This window comes from Aquarana catesbeiana, linkage group LG02 (genome assembly GCF_042186555.1).
Source record: "Aquarana catesbeiana isolate 2022-GZ linkage group LG02, ASM4218655v1, whole genome shotgun sequence".
In the NCBI taxonomy this organism is placed as follows: Eukaryota; Metazoa; Chordata; class Amphibia; order Anura; family Ranidae; genus Aquarana; species Aquarana catesbeiana.
Window position 1 is genome coordinate 115,103,670 of NC_133325.1, and position 27,043 is coordinate 115,130,712.

General features: G+C 46.8%; 1 protein-coding gene across 2 annotated transcripts in view; it reads left to right on the forward strand.

The window, feature by feature from the left end:
• The first annotated feature begins 19,788 nt into the window (after positions 1-19,788).
• SLC7A1 (solute carrier family 7 member 1) overlaps positions 19,789-27,043 on the forward strand; it is an 88,358-nt gene continuing 81,103 nt past the window's right edge. Inside the window, exon 1 of one of the 2 annotated variants that reach the window (XM_073613367.1) lies at positions 19,789-20,033. In XM_073613367.1, the coding sequence (XP_073469468.1) occupies positions 19,893-20,033 (141 nt within the window). In that variant the 5' untranslated portion in view covers positions 19,789-19,892. Of the gene's footprint in view, positions 20,034-26,538; positions 26,747-27,043 lie in introns of those variants that run through there. The other variant, XM_073613368.1, reaches the window with a different exon arrangement.

A 27,043-nucleotide genomic window follows, 5' to 3' on the forward strand; every position in this document is an offset into this window, starting at 1 on the left:
CAGTGTTTGGAGGAGGAGGAATGCTGCCTATGACCCCAAGAACACCATCCCCACCGTCAAACATGGAGGTGGAAACATTAAGCTTCAAGGGTGTTTTTCTGCTAAGGGGACAAGACAACTTCACCACATCGACGTGACGATGGACGTGGCCATGCACCATCAAAACTTAGGTGAGAACCTCCTTCCCTCAGCCAGGGCATTGAAAATGGGTCATGGATGAGCATTCCAGCATGACAATTTCCCAAAACACATGGCCAAGGCAACAAAGGAGTGGCACAAGAAGAATCACATTAAGGTCCTGGACTGGCCTAGCCAGTCTCCAGACCTTAATCCCATAGAAAATATGTGGAGGGAGCTGAAGGTTTGAGTTATTAAACGTCAGCCTGAAAACCTTAATGACTTGGAGAGGATCTGCAAAGAGGAGTGGGACAAAATCCCTCCTGAGATGTGAGCAAACATGGTGGCCAACTACAAGAAACATCTGACATCTGTGATTGCCAACAAGGGTTTTGCCTCCAAGTACTAAGTCATGTTTTGCGAAGGGATCAAATATTTATTTCATTCATTGAAATGCAAATCAATTTATAACGTTTTAGAAATAACAGTTTTCCTGTCCCATCTCACTGGGCATAACTGCTCAGAGATTGAACAGTTTGTAGGCAGGTGCCTACTTTTGGGGTGTACACTGCCCTATGTTATTGTATTGCACTGTATTGTATTAAAGTCTGTGTTAGTGAGTTTTATGTACCAGGTTGCCCATGGAGGTATGAAGGGTTTAAGGTTGCTAACTCCCTAGTGATCATGGTCTTACTTCTGTGGCCCATAAATACAAGGGGAGGTGTCAGGAAAGGTTTCACCTGCTGGTGGCACTGTGGCTCCCAGATCTATGGGATGCATTTCCGGTGTCCACCAGCGGGTGTCTCTCAGCAGTGGGAGGCTGACGATCGGGTGAGGATTCACCTGCTTGTGGCACTGTGCTCTCAGATCTTTAGGCTGCAGTTCTGGTGTCCACCAGCAGGTGTCTCTCAGCAGTCAGGAGCTGACATCAGCCTCTGCAATCAGGCATCACCTGATGCTGATTGCAAGAGGTGTGTTTTAAACCTGGTGAATGCTATTACACTTTGCCTTGGTATTTTCTCCTTGTGCCCATGATCTGTGTTCATGAAGCCTGTGACGCTGACCCTGATCCTGCAGCCTGATTCCTTCCTACCCACTCAGTCCGTCTCCTGGTTCCCTTTCCCTGTCCTGTCTTGTTCCCAGCTCCCCTCTGCTTGATCTCTCGTGTTTGACCCTGGCTCTGGTATGATTTTGATTTGCTTATCCCATCCCCTGTACATAATGGATTTAGACTGTCGTTTGTTTTGTGTTCACTGGTTGTTGGTTCACTGGTTGGGTTACACTATCTACTGTATTGGAGGTGCGTTTTCTTTGTTGTTCACTTATCTTTTAATAAATCATAATATTTACACTTTACCTGTGTTTGGTACACTCTGTTGCAGTCCACACATTTCTGGTCACAACGGTCCCTGACATAATACCAAGGCCGGCCCTGACCAGAAGTGGCTGCACAGAGAAGCCGTTTGGGGGAAAATGCATCCGGATGAGGTTTTTTATTTTTCTTTGCTGGTGACAGAGAATAATGAATATTGCCGCCAGATATTGAAGGAGTGGACCAGTGACCAGCTATTAGAATGTATCCAACTTGCTCATCCCCTAGTTGATCAGGGCAGTATGTTGTTTGGAGATGTTCAGCCTCTGATTCAGGTTTGTGCGGAGTTAGCTTTATCCAGTACTCTTAAAGGCAGTGATGACTTTTCTCCCCCTTTCAGTATGGCTCAGGTAGAATCTCTGGTGTGGTTATTGGAGGATGACTCGGTTTATTTCTTTGAGCACTATTCATCATGTTCCTAGCAGGTGTTAGTGGAGTGTATTAATGTAGTGTAGTCTCTGGTCAGACAGGCAGCGTGTAAGCCAAATTTTGTTCAACCTTTACTACAGGCATGGTCAGATATATTGCACTCAGCCTCAGTCAGATTGCAACAGCCCATTCCTGCTGCCAGAGACCTGCCTGCTCAGATGTCTCTTTCTCCATCAACCACAGTTGATGCCATGCTACCATGCTACCAACTAAGTATCAGTACAGTTTCCACCTGCTGCACCTACCCTGCCTTCAAACCATTTACCTCTTCTCCGCTATCTGCAACCATCCCACAAAAATCCTCCTTAGCAACTATTCCCTCTTGTTTACCATCCTCCAGATCTTTCTTCAGCTGCACCCCCAACTTACAGCCCTGCATTCACATACAAAACTTCAGTGGTTAAACCTAAAGAGAAACATTTTTCTCAACCCACACAATCCTACCACTATCCAATTCTGCCTCCACGCCAGCCGATCTGCTCCAGCCTACCTCCACACCAGCCGATTTGCTCCAGCCTGCCTCTATGATTGTCAATGGGGTTGTCCTTAACCTGATGACCCACCTGACCTTGCCATTCCTCTGTCTGCTATCCAGCCTGATGTTCCAGTGCCCACTGTCCAGCCTGATGTTCCATTTCCTGCTGTCCAGCCTGATGTTCCAGTGCCCACTGTCCAGCCTGATGTTCCGTTTCCTGCTGTCCAGCCTGATGATCCGGTGCCTGCTGTCCAGCCTGATGATCCGGTGCCCAATGTCCAGCCTGATGTTCCGTTTCCTGCTGTCCAGCCTGATGATCCGGTGCCCACTGTCCAGCCTGATGTTCCAGTGCCCGCTGTCCAGCCTTATGTTCTGGTGCCCGCTGTCCAGCCTGATGATCTGTTGCCTGCGGTCCAGCCTGATGATCCGGTGCCCGCTGTCCAGCCTGATGATCCAGTGCCCGCTGTCCAGCCTGATGATCCGGTGCCTGTTGTCCAGCCTGATGATCCGATGCCCGTTGTCCAGCCTGATGATCCAGTGACCTCTGTTCAGCCTGATGAGCCAGTGCCCGCTGTTCAGCCTGATTATTCGTACCACTGTTCAGCCTGATGTGCCTGTGCCCGTTTTCCAGCCTGATGTGACTCGACCCGCTGCCCAGTCTGATGTGCTTCTGCCCGCTGCCCAGCTTGATGTGCTGCTTCCCAGCCTGATGTGCCTCTGCCTGCTACCCAGCCTAATGTGCCACTGCCCTGCCTGATGTGCCTCTGCCCGCTGCCCAGCCTGATAATCCAGTGCTTGTTGATTTGGTGCCTGCTTTCCAGCCCGCCTCTGATGATCCTTGGACAAAAGATCCGCTTGATGTTATTGACTCTATACTTACTGCCCTGCTGGATTGTCCTACAGAGGGTAGGATTCCATCTGCCATTGGCTCAGACACGTCTGAGTCTTTGTATACCTGGTATGGGTTACCTTTTCTGCCTAAGGTTCGTTTTTCAGTTGCCTTGATTGGGACCCTCCTACAGTACATTGCTCTGATGGCGCCAAACCCTGGTGGTCAGGACATACCCTTCACAATTGGTAGCCATATTTACCTTTGTGACCTTGGTAGTGGTGAGCTCAATGGTAGCGGTAGAGCACCATTTGTGCCTTGCCACAACCCAGATGCGATTGCCACAACTCCAGGTGCATTAGGGGACCTGTGGGGAAACCTAGATGACCTTTGAAGTGTGGAACGAGTCCTGGAGATCAGGCAAGCTACATGATTGTAACCACACATTCCGGTGTCAGAGTTTCTTTGTTGTCACATGACCCCAGGGCTAAGTTTGCGAATGACCCATGGTACCCCAGCGTTGGAATGCCTACTGTTTTGAGGGATTAAATGTCCTATGCTTCTAGGAATCTGGCAGACAGAATACCTAGCCAGTTGCCTAGCCCCAGCGGTGGGGTACTGTCAGGGAAGGTTCCATCCGCTGATGACACTGCCTGATATTTGGCGTGCAGTACTGTGGTCCACCAGCAGGTGTCTCCTGGCAGTCTGGAACTGCCAGGGGAGCTTTCCCCTGTTGGTAGTATTATGTGATCTTTGAGCTGCATTATTGGCGTCCACCAGTGGGTGGTTCCTGGCAGTGTGGGGCCGACATCATCTCCTGCAATCGGGCATCACTTGAGTCTGATTGAGATAAGTATAAATACCTGGCAAGTGCACACACACCTTGCCCTGGTATTGTCCTTGTGCCCTGACCTGCAGCCTGTTTATCTGTTATCCTGATCCTGAACCTGAACCCTGATTCCTGTATCCGGTATCCTGAACCTGTTTGTATCTGTTCCTGTATCCCTGGATCCTTGCCCTGCAGCCTGATCCCTTCCATCTTGTTCCCTGTCTGTTTACTCCTGGCCCCCCATCTGCTGATCTCCTGTTTATGACCCTGGCCTGGCTTGACTACGATTCTGGTACTTCCTTTTGCTATATATGCTGTTTGGTTTATTATCACTGTTTGGTTTGTTCACTTTGTATTGGTGGTGTGTTCACATTTATATGCATTTACTTTAATAAACTTACTTACACCTATTTATGTCTGGTTCACTCTGTTGCAGTCACACAGTTCTGGTCACATCTGGTTTATGACAGGTACCTAGCCAGTTACCAGACCCAGGCGGTGGAGCACCTAGCTTCTTTTTGGATCTTGGCAGCAAGTCTTCTTATTTGGAACCCGGCACTCCTTGGGCTTACGAGACATTTTCTCTCTGGACTCTTTCAGCTATGGCTGTTTGGAGCGTCCGGAGGTCGCTTCTTCGAGGGGGGGTACTGTCAGGAATGGTTTCACCTGTTGGTGGCACTGTGGTTCCCAGATCTATGGGCTGCAGTTCCGGTGTCCACAAGTAGGTGTCTCTCAGCAGTCGGAGCCTGAAGGTCGGGAGAGGGTTCGCCTGCTGGTGCCACTGTGGCTCCCAGATCTTTAGGCTGCAGTTCCGGTGTCCACCAGCGGGGGTCTCTCGGCAGTCAGGAGCTGATATCATCCTCTGCAATCAGGCATCACCTGAAGCCTGCATCCTGTCTCCTGTTCCTGGACTCTGACCCTGATCCTGCAGCCTGATTCCTTTCTACTCGCTCAGTCTGTCTCCTGGTTCCCTTTCCCTGTCCCGTCTTGTTCCCAGCTCCCCTCTGCTTGATCTCCCGTGTTACTGGTACTGGTACGATTATGATTTGGTTATCTCATGCTCTGTACATATTGGATTTAGACTGTCATTTGTTTTGTGTTCACTGGTTGTTGATTCATTGGTTGGTTGACACTATTTAATGTATTGGAGGTGTGTTTTCTTTATTGTTTACTCATCTTGTTCACTCATATTATTTACACCTTACCTGTGTTTGGTACACTCTGTTGCAGTCCACACATTTCTGGTCACACCAGTCCCTGACTAGAGGTAACCATCTAGTACTCTCTAGGAGGCTCTTCTTCATGGGAACTAGTAGGAAGGCCTGCTGCAAGATGTACTGTAGCTCTTCTAAAGAACACATGGGCAACCATTTTGGGTTACCCAGTTGGGGTACTGAAGCTAGAACATGGACTGTTCCTTGCTTTAAGAGATATGACAGGGGCAGCCTGAGTTGATTAGAGTTAACTGAACTGTGTCTGCAATGGACTGTGGAAGTCTGTGATGTTAACTCTGTATTTGCAAGAACATTCAGTAAAAGTTTTTAACCGCTTGCCGACCAGCCACCGCAGTTGTACTGGCAACATGGCTCGGCTGCGCGAATCGCCGTCATGTTACGGAGCTTCTTTTTGTGGCCACAAAGGGCGCACGCCCGCTGCTCGCCCCCGGAGCCAATGCGAGTGCCCGGCGGTCGCGATAAACACAGAGATCCCGGTTCTCCAAGGGGAGAAGAGACAGATCGTGTGTTCATACAAAGTATAAACACCGATCTATCTCTTCCCCTAGCAAGTCCTATCCCCCCTTCAGTTAGAACACTTAGCAGGGAACACAGTTAATCCCTTGATCGCCCCCTAGTGTTAACCCCTTCACTGCCAGTGACATTTTTACAGTAATCAATGCATTTCTATAGCACTGATCGCTTTATAAATGCCAATGATCCCAAAAATGTGTCAAAATTGTCCGATGTGTCTGCCATAATGTCGCAGTCATGATAAAAATCGCAGATCGCCATTACTAGTAAAAAAAAAAACGCTATAACTTTTGCGCAAACCAATCAATATACGCTTATTGCAATTTTTATTACCAAAAATATGTAGAAGAATACATATCGGCCTACACTGAGAAAAAATTTGCTTTAAAAAAAAAAATGGGGATATTTATTATAGCAAAAAGTGCAAAATATTGTGTTTTTTTTCAAAATTGTCTCTCTTTTTTTGTTTATAGCGCAAAAAAAAAAAAAAAAACACAGAGGTGTTTAAATACCACCAAAAGAAAGCTCTATTCATGGGAAAAAAAGGACATCAATTTTGTTTGGGTACAGCATCAGATGACCGCGCAATTGTCAGTTAAAGTGACACAGTGCCGAATCGTAAAAAATGGCCTGGTCATTAAGCAGCCAAATCTTCTGGGGCTGAAGCAGTTAAGCTACAAAGTGTCTGTTCTGACATCTCTCAATAGGGCGCATGTAAATGTTTCCTACCAAGGTCTACATGTGGAGAATGCTGCAAGAGAAGATCTAAGTGCCATTTCTATAAGTAACCGGTAGTGTGTTGGTGCATAAGCTGCCAGACGGAGTGTGTTTATTGTGACTGGCATGGATGACGGTGTACTCTGGTAGTGAGGGGGTGCCTGATGTGACCCCCTTCTTAGCAGCCAGAGCCCCAAGGTATCTTGAAAAGGAGTGTGCGAGAGGATCCTCAGCAGCATGTTACTGGGAATGAGGTGACATCAAAGCTGGGCTGGAGAGTGGGATACAGACTCTGTGGTATGCCCTCACAAGTACTGCATCATGTAAGGAAGACAGTGTACAGTTGGTCTAGTGTAACTTCGCTGTAAAGTGAATAAGACACTAGGAGTTATTTGTGACATGAACTGTGCCCGCTTCTAAGTTGGAGATGCCCCCTTAATGAACGTATCTCATGACCAGGGCCTCCACCTGCATAGTTGGGCATTAGCGAGCGAAGAAGCTAGAGTTCCCCTTTTCCAATGATAAGCCAGACCCACAAGCTGTTAAATACGTAAAGTTAACCCATGTTACACTTCGGGCTTAGCCCTCTGCATAATTCAACAGAGGCTGGCAGATATCACAATAAATAGAAAACCCAGAATGCAGCAAATCCAAATAGAGGTTTGTCTTAATAGTTGTCAAAAGAACTGGTGCATAGCCCCCAACTGTCCCTGATTTCGAGGGGCTGTCCCTGATTTGGAGCAATGTCTCTCTTCCCCCCTGATTTGTCCCTCATTTTGGTCTGATCCATATAGTTGTATACAAAATGCACTTTTTATCTTTCAAAAAGTGTTTCCCAGTGCTAAACTTTTCATCCAGTTTTTAAATAGCTGCATTTCTACATTTTAAAAGCCAATATAAAGGAACAGTAGTGGTAAAAAAAGTCCTTGTGGATTTAATTAACCTTTTTTTGGTTAATTCTTCTTTAAAAGGGTGTGACAGGGGGCATGTCCTATGCCTACATACGTTTGTTAGTAGGTGTCCCTCATTCCCATCTCAAAATGTTGGGTGGTATTCTGGTGGCATATTTTTTGAGGATTCCAATAGGATATAGGATTTAATTTTGGTGCCTAACCCACACACACACACACCTCCGTGCTACACTATCAGCAGTCTCAAATTAATTGTTTAGCATTATATGAAGTAATTGGAAATCATTTTGAGTATATCAGCTTTGACTTCTGATCTGTTACATTTGCACTGATCTCCCCATATTTGGAAATAAATACCCATTAGCTAGAATTAGGACAAATGGCCAATTCATACTGTGTGGTCAAATGAAAAAAATAAATTAACTTATATTTTAAGTTGAATTTAGAGGTAACTCTTTAGCTATTGCGCATATTGTATCAGTTGACCATTGTGTTAGTTTTGGACAGATAAAGGTTGGCCTCATCCTGAATACTCTCAGCAGATGTGGCACCCTGCTGTATAAATGTGCACACCCAGATAAGTTCCCAATGTAAATGGACATACAATGGAAACACTGATACTCTTCCAGAAATTATGACCATCAGACAATCCTCATACAACTGCTAATATAAACTAACAGGAACTAACCACAATATGCAAGGCTGCTATCTTAGATGCATAATCCAAATATTTCACGTTTCACAAGCGTCCTTGTCTCTCGGCCAGATATAATAGCAACAAATATTCTGACATTATTAAAGTGGACACATCTATTACCGAAAAAATAAGTATAACTATTATTCGTTATACTAAATCAGCCAATTTATGGCCAAACAATTAGCAGCTATTTAAAAAACATATGTGAAATGTGAGAAGCACAGACTAATGATATGCAAAAATATTAGCTAACATAGTCCAAATCGGCAGCATTGTGAGTTTTGAAATGTTAGGATTCTAATAATTTTTTATGCTGTGATATTTAAAAACATTTTGCAGAATGCATACAAATATCGAGTGGTATTTGAGGATTCCAACAGACCAGGTACCCTAAAGGGAACATTCTGTAGATTTTGAACAGGTTTTCTTTCCCTGTTTTTTATGGTTAGGGCTAACATTACAGTTTAAAAAAAATATTTAATAAACTATCAAAAGTTTGCATATTAATATTTAGTATATTCTTTTTACTTGGTGGACATTTAGACTTCTTGTCACGTTTTTTTTTTCTCCTCCACCTCTACCACTGCAAAAAGGGTAATAGCCAGATGTATTATATAGATTGCTTTGAGATTCTACATTTTATTTTTTCACTTGATTTTATTGAATTCTCCCTTCTATGTACATAAAGGTGGCTATACACTATTCTATCAAATTGTTTATTCTCTGTACAATGTACCAAAACTATGGAATAGTAGGGCCCACCTACCTATCCATCCACTCTGTATCCAATCAGGCAGACTTCTGCAATACATCAGGAAAGACCAACTCGCAGCCCCATAGAGTTTAGCACGTGGCCCAGGCCTATCTGGAGAGACAGAGAGATGCTGGGGAGGCCGTGCAAACATAGTAGCTGTGGCAGCCTACATTGAAAAGGCAGACAAATGCACACCTGGATGGATTCCGTGCAAAAACATAGTTGCATACCTCCCAACATTTTGAGATGGGAATGAGGGACACCTACTAACAAACGTATGTAGGAACAGGACATGCCCCCTGCCTGCCACACCCCCTTAAAGCAGAATTAACAAAAAAAAAGGTTAATTAAATCCACAAGGATTTTTTTTTACCACTACTATTCCTTTATTTTGGCTTTTAAAATGTACAAATGCAACAATTTAGAAATTGGATGAAAGGTTTAGCACTGGGAAACACTTTTTGAAAGATAAAAAGTGCATTTTATATACAACTATATAGATCAGACCAATATGAGGGACAAATGAGGGGGAAAGAGGGACAGAGGGACATTGCTCCAAATCAGGGACAGTCCCTCGAAATCAGGGACAGTTGGGAGCTATGTAGTTGATAGGTGCAGGGTGTATGTGCTAATGGGGTCAGCTGATGAACTGCTTCCTGTGTCTTACTGGTTTCTATGTCCTAAATCTACATATCAGGAAGTCATGAAATTTTCTATGGAACACACCAAGGGCTAAAGTAAAGCCTTGTTCTAAAAATCAAAGAAAGCTTTTATTTTTCTGCAACAGAGGTACATTAATGGTATATTAGTACATAGGGAAGCTGAAATTTAGAAAAAAAAAGGCGAACTTAGCCTTTAAGCATCTCTTTTTCAAGGAGAATACGTTTAATGATTGTAATAATTCCTCATAACCGAGGTTCTCCAGTCCCCTTATTAGTTTTGTTGCCCTTCTCTGGACTCTCTGCAGTTCCAGCACATGCTTCCTGAGGACTGGTGACCAGAACTGGACAGCATACTCAGGATGTGGCTGAACCAGATTTTTGTAAAGTGGTAGATTTATGGTTTTATCTCTTGAGTAGATACCTTTTTAACCACTTCAATACAGGACATTTATACACCCTTCCTGCCCAGACCAATTTTTAGCTTTCAGCGCTCTCACATTTTTTTCTCACAAACAGAGCTTTCATTTGCTGGTATTTAATCACCGCTGGGTTTTTTTATTTTTTTTTTCAATATAAGCGAAAAAAGAGAGAAAATATTGAAAAAAAACCCACTTTTTTGTAAAATTTTGCAAATAAGTCATTTTTCTTCATAAATTTGGGCCAAAATTTATACTGCTACATATCTTTAGTAAAAATAACCTAAATTAGTGTATATTATTTGGTCTCTGTGAAAGTTATAGAGTCTACAAGCTATGGTGCAAATCATTGAAAATTGATCACACCTGATGTACTGAAGGCCTATCTCATTTCTTGAGACCCTAACAAGCCAGGAAAATACAAATATCCCCCAAATGACCCCTTTTTGGAAAGCAGACATTCCCAGGTATTTAGAGGCATGGTGTGTTTTTTTAAGTTGTATTTTGATGGCCCTGGAGCATCAATGGAAACGCCCACAAAATGACCCCATTTTGGAAAGCTAACACCCCAACGTATAATCTATGAGGCTTAATGAGTCTTTTGAACGGTTCATTTTTTTCCAGAAGTTTTTGGAAAATGTGGGAAAAAAATGAAAACACATTTTTTTTACACAAAGTTGTCCATTTATAAGATATTTCCAACACACAGCATGTACATAGCAAAAATAACACCCCAAAATACATTCTGCTACTCCTCCTGAGTATAGCGATACCACATGCATGAGACTTTTACATAGCCTGGCCACATACAGTGGCCCAATATCCAAGTAGCACCGTCAGGCGTTCTAGGAGCATAAATTACACACATAAATTCTTGCCAACCTATCACATTGTTGAAGGCCCTTCATATTTATAACACATAGCATGTACTGTACATACCAGTTACAAACCAAAATACATTCTGCTGAGCAAAGGGTAAAGAAAAGATTACCTGCGGTTTTAGTAGTGCAGTGGTCCACAGAGGAGAGCATCGGTCCAGGCTGCAGGCAGGAACATGGACAGCGACAGTGAAACAGACAGCAGGCAGCAAGCAGGAATACTGTCCATAGTTAGTACAGGCAGAGATATGGTCAGCACAGCCAAAGTATTTGTCCAGGGAGCAGGCAGGACCATCAAGCTTAGGGTATCAGTCAGGAAAGAATGGGGACAGGAGTAGAGGCTTCTCCCACCCAAATCTCTTTGAAGCCTCCGGACAACCGGACCCTGTTCTGGGAACACAGAAAATCAAAAACTGTTTTTCTCAACTCAGAACACTATTCTGGAGCCCCCCACATATGTGAGACCCCTGTGTAGCAGGGTGCAAGATCAGTCCAAGGGGCAGGCAAAAACATGGTCAACAGGCTGAGGTCATTGCAGGTAAAAGGCAGAAATAGATGGTAGGCAGAGGCATAGTTGATAGTCCAGGGTCAGTTCACGTAAAAGGCAGAAACATGGTGGATAAACAATGCAGATGGCAGGCAGAGGCGTAGTCGATAAACAGGCCAGGGTCGGTTCACATGGAAGGCAATGATATGGTTGGTTGAGGCATCAGGGAAATCTTCAGGCAGGAATTGAAAACGGGGAAATATGGGCTAATAGTTTACAAGAGTGTGATAGTGTCTGAAGCATTCTCCGATGCAAAGGCCAGGTTGGGAAGGACATTGGGGACAATGGAAACTGGTGTCTTTCCTTACTCCTCTTTTGGTGCACAACCACATTTTTTTTGGCGTCGTCTTCCGGATCCTGATGGTGGAATATGGTCAGGAAAATGGCGCTCATGTAGTCTGCTGACACAATCAGAGCGAATGCTTTCTGGGGGGGATACTTGTTGATATATCAGGGCAGTGACAATGTCTTCTGCGAAGTTCCACCGAGGTGTCATCATGGATGGTGGACATGATGTACACATCTTTCCTATCCTTCCACTTCACAGCCAACACTTCCTCGTTCCTCAAGCTTGTCGATTCCCCCCTTTGTAGCATTGTGGTGACTAGATTCTGTGGGAAGCCCTTTCTGTTTTTCCTTGCTGTACCGGAGGCCATAGTATTTTTCAGGTATAGGCGGCGGAAAATGTAAATATGATACCCCTTTTGGAGGAGTGGGAATGCCAACTCCCAAACAATTTTTCTGCTTATTCCCATATACGGTGGACACTCAGGGGGCTGGAGCTGGGAGTCTTTGCCTTCGTACACGCGGAATGAGTGCACATATCCGGTGGAGCTTTCACAGAGCTTGTTGAGCTTCAGCCCATACCTCGCCCTCTTACTGGGGATATACTGCTTGATTCCCAGCCGGCCTGTGAAATAGACCAGGGATTCGTCCACAGAGATGTTCTTGTTAGGATTATACATTTTGGCAAACCTCTTGGAGAAAAAAATCAATTAGGGGGCGAATTTTATATAATTTATACTTGATTTGTTGTAGCCGTATTAGTGCAATTGTGACAGAGAAAATGGAGTACTGTCCGTGATACTTTTTTTATTTGCACTAACATACAATTTTTCAGGACAAGCTTTCGGGGTATGTCCCCTTCTTCAAGGTCCAAGCAGTACTGATTCACAAATTTTTAAGCAGAATGTTAAAGAAAAAGAAGAAAAAAAAAAAAAAGAAGAGAAAACCAAACACATACAAATCAATGGTAATAAAGATAGCAGCAGAGTTAGTGATATAATATAATTTATCTGAGTCTGGGTGATTTCGGGGGGGGGGGGGGGGGGTGGGGCACTGCGAATTATCGTTGAAATGCAGGAAGAGCATTGTAGTTTCATATCGGGTTCTGGACATGACAGATGAAAAAATTGGCATGTGGTGGATAGGGTTGGTCGACCAATATTTATGCACTTCATTTTTTTTGTAAGCCCCATGTTGAGCGTTAGGCCTAAAAACAATTTAAGCTCCTGCACTGTTAGGGGTCTCCATTCAAAAGGACGGGCATAGCTTGAGCTGGGGTTGTTTTCAATTAATTGTTGGGCAAAAAGATTGGTTTGGTACACAATACCTTGAACTAATTCGTCAGTGAAAATTAAATGAAAAAAATCAATTTCGGAAAAACCTTCCGTGTTGACTTGCACACCTGGCTGTGCTGTGAAAGGGGGATCGTGGCTGACCCTGTGCTAGAAGGCAGCCACAATGGGTTTGCCAAGGCATCTGGAAGCTGGGTTTGGGCCCTAATTCTTTGGCGTGCGATTCCCGCACTTGTACTGGGCCTTTCCTCCTGGGGTCTAGCAGCGCTTGTACTGGGTCTAGCGCCGTTGGAACTATTGGTAGCTGCCTGTTGTTCAGACCGTCTTCTTTTTGGACGGATTACTTCCTCCTCCGATTCAGATCCTGATGTGCTGTCTTCGGGGGGGGGCTTATATTCCGAACCAGAATCGGAATCAGAACTGGGCGGTGAGCACTCCCCGTTGCTCTCATCAGTCAGACTCAGAATTTGATATGCCTCTTCTGGAGTGTATACCTTTCTGGACATAGTGGCTGTATGACGGGTGACACTGATGGGCTGCACGTCAGGGACTAATGGGCTGAACGTCAGGGACTAATAGGCTGCACCTTGGTAGTAATTGGCTGCAGACAGGTACTCCTGATGGGATCACGGGACAGGTACTCAGACGGGATAGATGGATGACAGGTACTCTGATGGGATGTATGGATGGCAGGTACTCTGGTGGCGGGTACTCCTGGTGACGGGTACTCTGGTGACAGGTACTCTGATGGTGGGTACTCTGGTGACAGGTACTCTGATGGCGGGTACTCTGGTGGCGGGTACTCCTGGTGACGGGTACTCTGATGGTGTGTACTCTGGTGACAGGTACTCTGATGGTGGATACCTGGGACAGGTACTGTGGTGACAGGTACTTCTGTGACAGGTACTCCAGTGACAGGTACTGTGGTGACAGGTATTCATGTGACAGGTACTCCAGTGACAGGTACTCCTTATTGGGGGGGGGGGGGGGGGGGCAATCTAGACACTGTAATATAAACTGTGTATCTCACTGTTAGCTGATCTCCTCCTCACACTGGATCGGTGTGTGAGGAGAAGAACCCAGCAACATCCGTTATACTGCAGTTTGTTGACATTTGCGACAGGCTGTGATTGGACACAGCCGGTCACGTAGTAAAGAGCCAATTTCATTGGCTCTTTACCCTGATCGGGGCTAGGCTTTGTCAGAGGGAAAAGCCTCAACCCCCAATCGCTGCGAGCATGAGCGGCGTACACGCCGCTATGCATAATGACCGGCTGTGATTGGATACAGCCGGTCACGCTGTTTTCACACTCCGCCACCCGCTCATTACCCCCACTGGGGAACGGCTGTGTCCTGACGGACACGCCGGATCCCCAAACGCCGTGCTGCAGACCCCCGGGGGCCCGTAGTAGCGGGGAAAGCCAAGGACGTCATATGACGCCCGCCCAGGATGGGCGATCCCATCTGCGGACGTCATATGACTATGGCTGGGTAATGAAGTGGTTAATGCATGCTACAGTTGTGCTCACAAGTTTACATACCCTGGCAGAATTTATGATTTCTTGACCAGTTTTCAGAGAATATGAATGATAACACAAAAACATTTCTTTCACTCATGGTTAGTGTTTGTCTGAAGTCATTTATTATCAATCAACTGTGTTTACTCTTTTTAAATCATAATCACAATAAAAATTACCCAAATGACCCTGATCAAAAGTTTACATACCTGGGTGATTTTGGCCTAAGACCCCATTCACACAGGGGCAACACGACTTGCAGGTCGCCTCAGCGAGGCGACCTGCAAACGAATGCCCGGGCGACTTGCAAAACGACTTCTGCATAGAAGTCTATGCAAGTCGCCCCAAGTCGCCCCCGAAGTCGTACAGGAACCTTTTTCTAAGTCGGAGCGACTTGCGTCGCTCCCCTTAGAACGGCTCCATAGTACAGAACGGGAGGCGACTTGTCAGGCGACTAGGTCGCCTGACAAGTCGTCCCTGTGTGAATGGGGTCTAACATGCACACAAGTTGACACAAAGGGTTTTGAATGGTTATTAAAGGTAACTATGCTCACCTGTGATCTGTTTGCTTGTAATTAGTGTGTGTGTGTAAAAAGTAAATGAGTTTCTGTATGGGGTCTGTATGGATAGGGCTCAGTATTGGAGGTCTGTATGGATGGGGGCTCAGTATTGGAGGTCTGTATGGATGGGGGCTCAGTATTGGGGGGCCTGTATGGATGGGGGCTCAGTATTAGGGGGGGTCTGTATGAACAGGGCTCAGTATTGGAGGGTCTGTATGGAGGGGGCTCAGTATTGGGGGTCTGTATGGATAGGGCTCAGTATTGGGGGCCCTGTATGAATGGGGCTCAGTATGGATGGGGCTCAGTATTGGGGGGTCTGTATGAATGGGGTTCAGTATTGGGGGGTTTGTATGGATGGGGCTCAGTATTCGGGGTCTGTATGGATGGGGCTCAGTATTGGGGAATCTGTATAAACGGGGCTCAGTATTGGGGAGTCTGTATGAACGGGCTCAGTATTGGGGGGTCTGTATGAATGGGGCTCAGTATTGGGGTCTGTATGGATGGGGCTTAGTATTGGGGGGGTCTGTATGAATGGGGCTTAGTATTGGGGGTCTGTATGGATGGGGCTCAGTATTGGGGGGTCTGTATGGATGGGGCTCAGTATTGGGGGGTCTGTATGGATGGGGCTCCATATTGGGGGGTCTATATGGATGGGGCTCAGTATTGGGGGTCTGTATGAACAAAGCTCAGTATTGGGGGGTCTGTATGAACGGGGTTCAGTATTGGGGGGTCTGTATGAATGGGGCTCAGCATGGATGGGGCTTAGTATGGGGGGGTCTGTATGAATAGGGCTCAGTATTGGGGGTCTGTATGGATGGGGTCAGTATTGGGGGGTCTCTATGGATGGGACTCAGTATGGGGGGGTCTGTATGAATGGGGCTCTGTATGAATGGGGCTCAGTATTGGGGGGTCTGTATGAATGGGGCTCAGTATTGGGGGTCTGTATGAATGGGGCTCAGTATTGGGGGGTCTGTATGAACGGGGCTCAGTATTGGGTGGGTCTGTATGAATATGGCTCAGTATTGGGGGTCTGTATGAACGGGGCTCAGTATTGGAGGGGGGGGTCTGTATGAATGGGGCTCAGTATTGGGGGGTCTGTATGAACGGGGCTCAGTATTGGGGGTCTGTATGAACGGGGCTCAGTATTGGGGGGTCTGTATGAATGTGTCTCAGTATTGGGGGTCTGTATGAATGTGGCTCAGTATTGGGGGGACTGTATGGATGGGGCTCAGTATTGGGGGGTCTGTATGGATGGGGCTCAGTATGAGGGGTCTGTATGAATGGGGCTCAGTATTGGGTGGGTCTGTATGAACGGGGCTCAGTATTGGGGGGTCTGTATGAATGGGGCTCAGTATTGGGGGTCTGTATGAATGGGGCTCAGTATGAATGGGGCTCAGTATTGGGGGGTCTGTATGAATGGGGCTCAGTATTGGGGGTCTGTATGAATGGGGCTCAGTATTGGGGGTCTGTATGAACGGGGCTCAGTATTGGGTGGGTCTGTATGAACGGGGCTCAGTATTGGGAGGTCTGTATGAATGTGGCTCAGTATTGGGGGGTCTGTATGAATGTGGCTCACTATTGGGGGGACTGTATGGATGGGGCTCAGTATTGGGGGGTCTGTATGGATGGGGCTCAGTATGGGGGGGTCTGTATGAATGGGGCTCTGTATGAATGGGGCTCAGTATTGGGGGGGTCTGTATGAATGGGGCTCAGTATTGGGGGTCTGTATGAATGGGGCTCAGTATTGGGGGTCTGTATGAACAGGGCTCAGTATTGGGTGGGTCTGTATGAACGGGGCTCAGTATTGGGGGTCTGTATGAATGGGGCTCAGTATTGGGGGTCTGTATGAACGGTGCTCAGTATTGCGTGGGTCTGTATGAATGGGGCTCAGTATTGGGGGTCTGTATGAATGGGGCTCAGTATTGGGGGTCTGTATGAACGGGGCTCAGTATTGGGGGGGTCTGTATGAATGGGGCTCAGTATTGGGGGGGGTCTGTATGAATGGGGCTCAGTATTGGGTGGGTCTGTATGAATATGGCTCAGTATTGGGGGTCTGTATGAACGGGGCTCAGTATTGGGGGGGGGTCTGTAGGAATGGGGCTCAGTATTGGGGGTCTGTATGAACAGGGCTCAGTATTGGGGGGTCTGTATGAATGGGGCTCAGTATTGGGGGGTCTGTATGAACGGGGCTCAGTATTGGGGGGGTCTGTATGAATGGGGCTCAGTATTGGGGGTCTGTATGAATGGGGCTCAGTATTGGGGGGTCTGTATGAACGGGGCTCAGTATTGGGGGGGGGTCTGTATGAATGGGGCTCAGTATTGGGTGGGTCTGTATGAATATGGCTCAGTATTGGGGGTCTGTATGAACGGGGCTCAGTATTGGGGGGGGGTCTGTAGGAATGGGACTCAGTATTGGGGGTCTGTATGAACGGGGCTCAGTATTGGGGGGGTCTGTATGGATGGGGCTCAGTATTGGGGGGTCTGTATGAATGGGGCTCAGTATTGGGGGGTCTGTATGAATGGGGCTCAGTATTGGCGGGTCTGTATGAATGGGGCTCAGTATTGGGTAGGTCTGTGTGAATATGGCTCAGTATTGGGGGTCTGTATGAACGGGGCTCAGTATTGGAGGGGGGGGTCTGTATGAATGGGGCTCAGAATTGGGGGGGTCTGTATGAACGGGGCTCAGTATTGGGGGGTCTGTATGAATGTGGCTCAGTATTGGGGGGTCTGTATGAATGTGGCTCAGTATTGGGGGGACTGTATGGATGGGGCTCAGTATTGGGGGGTCTGTATGGATGGGGCTCAGTATGGGGGGGTCTGTATGAATGGGGCTCTGTATGAATGGGGCTCAGTATTGGGGGGTCTGTATGAATGGGGCTCAGTATTGGGGGTCTGTATGAATGGGGCTCAGTATTGGGGGTCTGTATGAACGGGGCTCATTATTGGGTGGGTCTGTATGAACGGGGCTCAGTATTGGGAGGTCTGTATGAATGTGGCTCAGTATTGGGGGGTCTGTATGAATGTGGCTCACTATTGGGGGGACTGTATGGATGGGGCTCAGTATTGGGGGGTCTGTATGGATGGGGCTCAGTATGGGGGGGTCTGTATGAATGGGGCTCTGTATGAATGGGGCTCAGTATTGGGGGGTCTGTATGAATGGGGCTCAGTATTGGGGGTCTGTATGAATGGGGCTCAGTATTGGGGGTCTGTATGAACGGGGCTCAGTATTGGGTGGGTCTGTATGAATGGAGCTCAGTATTGGGAGGTCTGTATGAATGTGGCTCAGTATTGGGGGGTCTGTATGAACGGGGCTCAGCATTGGGTGGGTCTGTATGAATATGGCTCAGTATTGGGGGTCTGTATGAACGGGGCTCAGTATTGGAGGGGGGGTCTGTATGAATGGGGCTCAGTATTGGGGGGTCTGTATGAACGGGGCTCAGTATTGGGGGTCTGTATTAATATGGCTCAGTATTGGGGGCCTGTATGAATGGGGCTCAGTATTGGGGGGTCTGTATGAACGGGGCTCAGTATTGGGGGGGTCTGTATGAATGGGGTTCAGTATTGAGGGTCTGTATGAACGGGGCTCAGTATTGGGGGGGGTCTGTATGAATGGGGCTCAGTATTGGGGGTCTGTATGAATGGGGCTCAGTATTGGGGGTCTGTATGAATGGGGCTCAGTATTGGGGGGTCTGTATGAACGGGGCTCAGTATTGGGGGGGTCTGTATGAATGGGGTTCAGTATTGAGGGTCTGTATGAATGGGGCTCAGTATTGGGGGTCTGTATGAACGGGGCTCAGTATTGAGGGTCTGTATGAATGGAGCTCAGTTTTGGGGGGGGGGGTCTGTATGAATGGGGCTCAGTATTGGGGGTCTGTATGAACAGGGCTCAGTATTGGGGGGTCTGTATGAATGGGGCTCAGTATTGGGGGGTCTGTATGAACGGGGCTCAGTATTGGGGGGTCTGTATGAATGGGGCTCAGTATTGGGGTCTGTATAAATGGGGCTCAGTATTGGGGGGTCTGTATGAATGGGGCTCAATATTGGGGGGGTCTGTATGAACGGGGCTCAGTATTGGGGGGGGTCTGTATGAATGGGGCTCAGTATTGGGGGGTCTGTATGAATGGGGCTCAGTATTGGGGGGTCTGTATGAATGGGGCTCAGTATTGGGGGGGTCTGTATGAACGGGGCTCAGTATTGGGGGGGTCTGTATGAATGGGGCTCAGTATTGGGGGGTCTGTATGAATGGGGCTCAGTATTGGGGGGTCTGTATGAACGGGGCTCAGTATTGGAGGGGGGGAGTCTGTATGAATGGGGCTCAGTATTGGGGGGTCTGTATGAACAGGGCTCAGTATTGGGGGGTCTGTATGAATGGGGCTCAGTATTGGGGGGGTCTGTATGAATATGGCTCAGTATTGGGGGTCTGTGTGAACGGGGCTCAGTATTGGAGGGGGGGTCTGTATGAATGGGGCTCAGTATTGGGGGGGGTCTGTATGAACGGGGCTCAGTATTGGGGGGGTCTGTATGAACGGGGCTCAGTATTGGGGGTTTGTATGAACGGGGCTCAGTATTGGGGGGGTCTGTATGGATGGGGCTCAGTATAATGATTAGTAGTTGTATCTCTCCTCGGTGAGGTATGCAGTATGGTATATATACTCTGATGACAATGGACAGTGTGTATACATTGCTCAGTAGAGGACATATCCTTCTCCTCACACACATTCGCGCTCGGTCTGTCTGTTTCATGTCTGCCCGGAGGACCCGGATGTCTCCTCACACCGCCCTGGATGACTCCGGTGTTCCGTTCCCCTACAATGGGCGCACATTTAGCCTTATCCCAGCACACATTATGAGAACATCATGACAGGGAGAGGAGGAAGAGGAGGAGGAGGAGCGGCTGATGTAACATCTATGAGGAGGAGTCTGAAGAAGAAACACAAGCACGCTGGCCGCACTTCACTCCAGAGCCGACCTTGTGAGCCGGGAGGAGAGCGGAGACATGTGAGTATTCCGCCTTCCCTCATAGGACGGAGCGGCCTACCGGAGAACCGGTACATATGTCCGTCTACATTGTACGGGGTGGGAGGGTCAGTGCAGACAGGCTGCCCGGAGAGGAGATAATGGCCGGGCTCTGTCACACACTGAGGAGGAGCTACGGACCCGGAGCACATGGCTCCTCTATGTCAGTGCCCGGGATTATTACTGTATGTAGGTACAGGGTGTGTCCCGCCCGGTGATATTATTAGTGATGATCGGTGATGAGGACACAAAGCCGGTACATTGATTGGACCTTCCCGCACTATTCCTTCCAGATGATGCAATATAGTACTGGAGCCCCGCCCATCACCCCGCCCCCTGGTGACAGGAGTGACACGTGAAGCTCTTCCTGAGAATAGGAGCCATCCTTCTACTACAAAGTCCTCTGACACCTGAGAGGGGGGGGGGGCGGAATCATCATCTGACACCTGGGGGGGGGGAGGATCATCCTCCTCTGACACCTGGGGGGGGGGAGGATCATCCTCCTCTGACACCTGGGGGGGGGGAGGATCATCCTCCTCTGACACCTGGGGGGGGGGGGGGAGGATCATCCTCCTCTGACACCTGGGGGGGGGGGGGGGGGGGAATCATCCTCCTCTGACACCTGGGGGGGGATCATCCTCCTCTGACACCTGGGGGGGGGGGAATCATCCTCCTCTGACACCTGGGGGGGGGGGGGATCATCCTCCTCTGACACCTGGGGGGGGGGGGGGATCATCCTCCTCTGGCACCTGGGAGGGACATCCTCCTCTGGCACCTGGGAGGGACATCCTCCTCTGGCACCTGGGAGGGACATCCTCCTCTGGCACCTGGGGAGGGGGGAGGGACATCCTCCTCTGGCACCTGGGATGGGGGGAGGGACATCCTCCTCTGGCACCTGGGATGGGGGGAGGGACATCCTCCTCTGGCACCTGGGATGGGGGGGGGTGCACATCCTCCTCTGACACCTGGGATGGGGGGGGGTGCACATCCTCCTCTGACACCTGGGATGGGGGGGGGTGCACATCCTCCTCTGACACCTGGGATGGGGGGGGGTGCACATCCTCCTCTGACACCTGGGATGGGGGGGGGGTGCACATCCTCCTCTGACACCTGGGATGGGGGGGGGGTGCACATCCTCCTCTGACACCTGGGATGGGGGGGGGGTGCACATCCTCCTCTGACACCTGGGATGGGGGGGGGGTGCACATCCTCCTCTGACACCTGGGATGGGGGGGGGGTGCACATCCTCCTCTGACACCTGGGATGGGGGGGGGGTGCACATCCTCCTCTGACACCTGGGATGGGGGGGGGGTGCACATCCTCCTCTGACACCTGGGATGGGGGGGGGTGCACATCCTCCTCTGACACCTGGGATGGGGGGGGGTGCACATCCTCCTCTGACACCTGGGATGGGGGGGGGGGGTTGTACACAATGTCCTCTGCTGATGGGACACCCTCCAATCAAATGATTCAGGTGGTTGCTCTGAGAGAAGTCAGTTTCCTCTACAGAAGTCCATTAATGAGTTGTGGAAGGAGTGGGGCTGGAAATTGTCAGAACACCCATCTGCATCCAATCAGCTGCAGGCATTGTTCCGCTGTTCTGACAGCTGTGCCTAGCAGTTATCAGGATACAATAGCCGGGATTCATTCATCATTCACTGGTTGTGTGAATTGGGAATCTATTATACTTCTTTGGTTCTGCCCAGGATGTGGGGAAATCTATGAGTTGATTGGCTGGCTTAAGGTATATGGAAACCCTTGCTTGTAAAACAACCTATTCATTTAGAAATAGAAATGAAAGACAAAACATTTGTGTATAGATATAAAAGAAAATGTACAAATGCCTGTTATGTTTATTTTATTGTATAGGTGATCACATGACCTGTGTTCTCAGCTGCATAAAGGCTTGGTGAGGTGTGGGGGGGGGGGAGATATTGCAGGGTGAGGGTGTGTCAGCACAAGTCTGACCATTGGAAGACAGGCTGTTCTCCCAGCACAGCCAGAAAACTGACCACACTGGGAAGCATATGCTCGCATGCCTAGTGTGGTCAGTTACTAGAAGGACTGGCAGGAACACCAGGGATTTCACACGAAGGAAGCAATACAAAGAGAACAGGATTCTTCATACAAGTACATGGTACAGCAGGCACATATTAAGGATATGAAACGCTGGGGTAGCAAACACTTTTAACTCCGGGACTTTTTATTCAGTTTCTCAGGGTGCTTTCACATCGCCTCGCTGCACTTGGGCCACAGCACAGCGTATCTGCGGTTTTTGTGTTGGTTTGCTGCACTATTCCATAGACTTCTATTATGTCCCATGGTTTTGGTGCACTTTCATTGTTAGTGGGGGTAAACCAGCATTCGTTTTCAACTACAGTGACAAGCAAATTCGAAGAAGCTGGACAGAAAAGTTCTTTTTGAATGTACAAATGTCTAGCAGTATATGCGGTTTTCCTTCAGTGAAGTCTATTTGTTCCAAAAGCAAATTCTAAAAGCAAACAAAACCTTGAACTACTTTCAGATGACGTTCAAATGTTCTGAGGATTCTCGTACAAATGTTCTTAGAATTATTGTTCATAATTCTACTGCAGCCTTACCCCAACGTTTTGGATCTATTTGTATATTGGAGACAGTGGTCACTGGGACAGCCAGAGAGGGCATCTCCCCAGCAGGGGGCACACACAATAAATACTGACCGGGGTATAACCCTGATTCTGTGTGGCATGAGTTTTGGATTCATACACTCTGTCCCCCTTGGTGTTTCCAACTTTTATAGAACACAGCAAGCCCCACCAGGGCATGCTGGGGCTTGTAGTTCTTCCAAAGTTAAAAAAAAAAAAAACTGATTCTGTGCATTCTTTCAAGGGCCCGTTTATGCTGTATAGAGTTGCAGAAATGCATGCGCTGCAACCTGCTTTATCATTTATTGAGACGTTCCTGACCCAAAGTATTCCTTTATCTGGAACTAGCCAAGCACGCAAAAGCTGAAGCACACTTTGCTTTGTTTTCTGGGAGCCATGTGGGTGGCTTGGGCCTTAATCACACAAAATCGCATTCCGACACCATTAAACAGACATAATTTTATTGCACATCTAAACTGATCAGGGTATACTACCCCTAGGAGAGTACATATGTTGATCTGTACCTGTATTTATAATATATATATTTTTTTGTTTTGGTTTCTTTTGTGATGTATTTTATACATTTATGTAATATGTAGACGATACTTGTGTTTATTTTATTGTTATCATTAAAGATATTTTTTATCATTGAGTTGGTGGTCTGTCAAAGTCCCATTCAGGGGGTATCCTCTCTTGTTCTATAACTGATCAGGGAAAGCTTAAACTTAAGGCCCCTTTCACACGAACGATCCGTTCAGGTCCGCGTGTCAGTTTTTTAGGCGGACCTGAACGGACCCTCTATAGACCTCTATGGAGCGTCGGATGTCAGCGGTGACATGTCCGCTGACATCCGACCCGCTCCGATCCGAGAAAGTGTAACGGAGGAAAAACCTACTTTTCCATCCTATATCGGATCGGGTGACGACGGACTCTACGGTCCGTCGTCATCCGATCCCCTATAGGGGAGAGCAGCGCTCTGACAGTGTGCAGAGACAGACCTGTCAACTGCCTGCTCAGCGGGGATCGTCGGGATCCTACTGAGCAAGCGGATGTTCACGGGGCGGATCATCATGGATCCGTCCCGTGTGAAAGAGGCCTAATGCTCACGTACACAAGGCCCTAGGAGGGCAAGTTCACAAAAGTAGGAAAAAGATTTACAGCACTTGCAGGTAAAGGCAATGTGTGCTCTCCATCCAGATTCAGGAAAAGTCCTCAGGTGGGAGGATACCCATTATTGCAGATTATTACTTATTTAAATGCATTGATTGTGACAAATGTAGTGCAGGCTGTACTGGAAAACTCTGTAATACCGATGTGCTTTTATTTTATAGTTGGTTTCCTCTCCCGCGGATCTTACAGTATTTATGGTTTATGATTGTGTGTGATTGCATTGTGCACAAAGTGTTTCACCGTTTATTACTATATATAGTGCTGCAACAAGTTATACTGCTCATAAATGTTGGCCTGCAGTCCATCTTAACTATTCTGAATGTGTTTGTGTGTTTTTATATGGTATGCGTGTGTGTGTGTGTGTGTGTGTGTATATAACAAGGCAGCATACCAGCCAGTCGGGTCAATGTAAAGCTAGCGACAACAGGAGAGGTGCACAAAATCAGGACAATTCCTCCAGTTAGCACAAAAAAATAACCAAACTCAAACTTCTGGAGGGTTTTTTGTTTTCCCCACAAATAAACTTTGTGAAAAGGTGTGGATACATGGACCCATATAGGCCTGAGAATACAGTACCTTGCAAAAGTATTCACCCCCCCCCCCCCCTCTGGCATTTTTCATGTTTTGTTGCCTCACAACCTAGAATTAACATGGATTGTTTGAGAATTTGCATCATTTAATTTATAGAACAAGCCCACAAATTTGAAGATTTTTTTTTTTTTTTTTTTTACTGTGAAGCAAACAACATATAGGACAAAATAACAGAAAAAGTCAATGTGCATAACTATTCACCCCCCTAAAGTCAATACTTTGTAGAGCCACCTTTTGCGGCTATCACAGCTCCAAGTCACTTTGGATAAGTCTCTATGAGCTTGCCACATCTTACCACTGGGATTTTTGCCCATTCCTTCTTGCAAAACTACTCCAGCTCCTTCAAGTTGGATGGTTTGCACTTGTGAACAGCAATCTTTAAGTCCGACCACAGATTTTCTATTGGATTGAGGTCTGGGCTTTGACTATGCCATTCCCACACATTTACATGTTTCCACTTAAACCACTCAAGTGTTGCTTTAGCAGTGTGTTTGGGGTCATTGTCCTGCTGGAAGGTGAACCTCCGTCCTACCCTCAAATCACACACAGAGTGGTACAGGTTTTGCTCAAGAATATCCCTGTATTTAGCAACATCCATCTGACCAGTTTCCCAGTCCTGACTGCTGAAAAACATCCCCACAGCATGATGCTGCCACCACCATGTTTCACTGTGGGGATGGTGTTCTTTGGGTGATGTGATGTGTTGGGTTTGCGCCAGACATAGCGTTTTCTTTGATGGCCAAAAAGTTACATTTTAATTTTATCAGACCAGAGCACCTTCCTCCATACATTTTGGGAGTCTCCCACATGACTTTTCACAAACTCAAAATGTGCCATTTTGTTTTTTGCTGAAAGTAATGGCTTTCTTCTGGCCACTCTGCCATAAAGCCCAATTCTATGGAGAGCACGGCTTATTGTCGTCCTATGTACAGATACTCCAGTCTCTGCTGTGGAACTCTGCAGCTCCTCCAGGGTTATCTTGGGTCTCTGTGCTGCCTCTCTGATTAATGCTCTCCTTGCCCGGTCCGTGAGTTTTGGTGTGCGGCCGTCTTTTGGCAGGTTTGGTGTTGTGCCATGTTCTTTCCATTTGGTTATGATAGATTTGATGGTGCTCCTAGGGATCATCAAAGATTTGGATATTTTTTTTTTTTTTTATAACCTAACCCTGACTTGAACTTTTCAACAACATTGTCCCTTACTTGTTTGGAGAGTTCCTTGGTATTCATGGCAGTGTTTGGTCAGTGGTGCCTCTTGCTTCGGTGTTGCAGCCTCTGGGGCCTTTCAAAAAGGTGTGTATATGTAATGACAGATCATGTGACACTTAGATTGCACATAGGTGGATATCATTTCACTAATTATGTGACTTCTGAAGGTAATTGGTTGCACCAGACAGAGCTTTTTATGGGCTTCATAACAAAGGGGGTGAATACATACGCACATGCCAATTATCAGTTTTTTTATTTATGAAAAATAGTTTTATGTATATATTTTTCTAATTTTACTTCACCAACTTAGACTATTGTGTTCTGATCCATCACATATAATTCAGATTAAAAAAAACATTGCACTAAAGGCTGTAATGTAACAAAATAGGTAAAAAGCCAAGGGGGGGGGGTTGAATACTTTTTGCAAGGCACTGTATATACAGGTGCAATACAGTCATCAGTAACATGAATTTGTAAGCACATGCAGCATACTGAAAGTATGTAAACTTTTTTTCTTTTTTTTTAACCAGAGATCTTCAAACAGTGTGTGTGTGTGTGTGTGTGTATATGTGTATATATATGTATATATATGTATATGTATATATATGTATATGTATATATATATATATATATATATATATATATATATATATATATATATATATATATATATATATATATATATATATATATATATATGTATGTGTGTGTATATATATATATATATGTATGTGTGTGTATATATATATATATATATATATAAATTTGCACAGCTAGTGACACTAATATGGCTGGCAAGAGGTTAACATCTAGGGGCAATCAAGGGGGTTAACTGTGTGCCTAGCTGTGTAATATGTGCTGCTTTTACTAAGAAACCGCCAGATTGCTGTTCCTATGTACACAGAGTTCTTTGTTTTTGTAAATGCAGAGCTCTGATTGTGATTGGACACAGGCCCGATCGGCTGAAATCTTCTGCCAAACTCGCGCTGTGGCCAAAGACCGCACAGGTCGGCAGGGGGCAGGCGCATGGGCACCCAGAAGACAGGCACAGTAAAACTACTGTGGGTGGGCAGCAAGTGGGTAAGGAGGAAAGGAATGCCTCCAGGTAAGCCTGCTTTCAATAGCTATGCATTGCTGTATACATGTCTTATATTTGGGACCCTTATTCCTTGAAACAGCTTTAACTAGAGAAATATTAAACGTTTTTTGTTTAATGGATGTGTGTGGGTGTTTTATTTTTGTGCGGGGAAGAGTTCTGCTGCTATGCCTCTATATTTGTGTGTGTTTGTGATATATAAATGTGTTTTTCCAATGTAATTTTTGTAAGCACTGGTCAAGCACAGCAAAGGTCAGCTTGGATTTGTAGCCGTAGCAATTATTTTAAATCCTCACTGACATTACG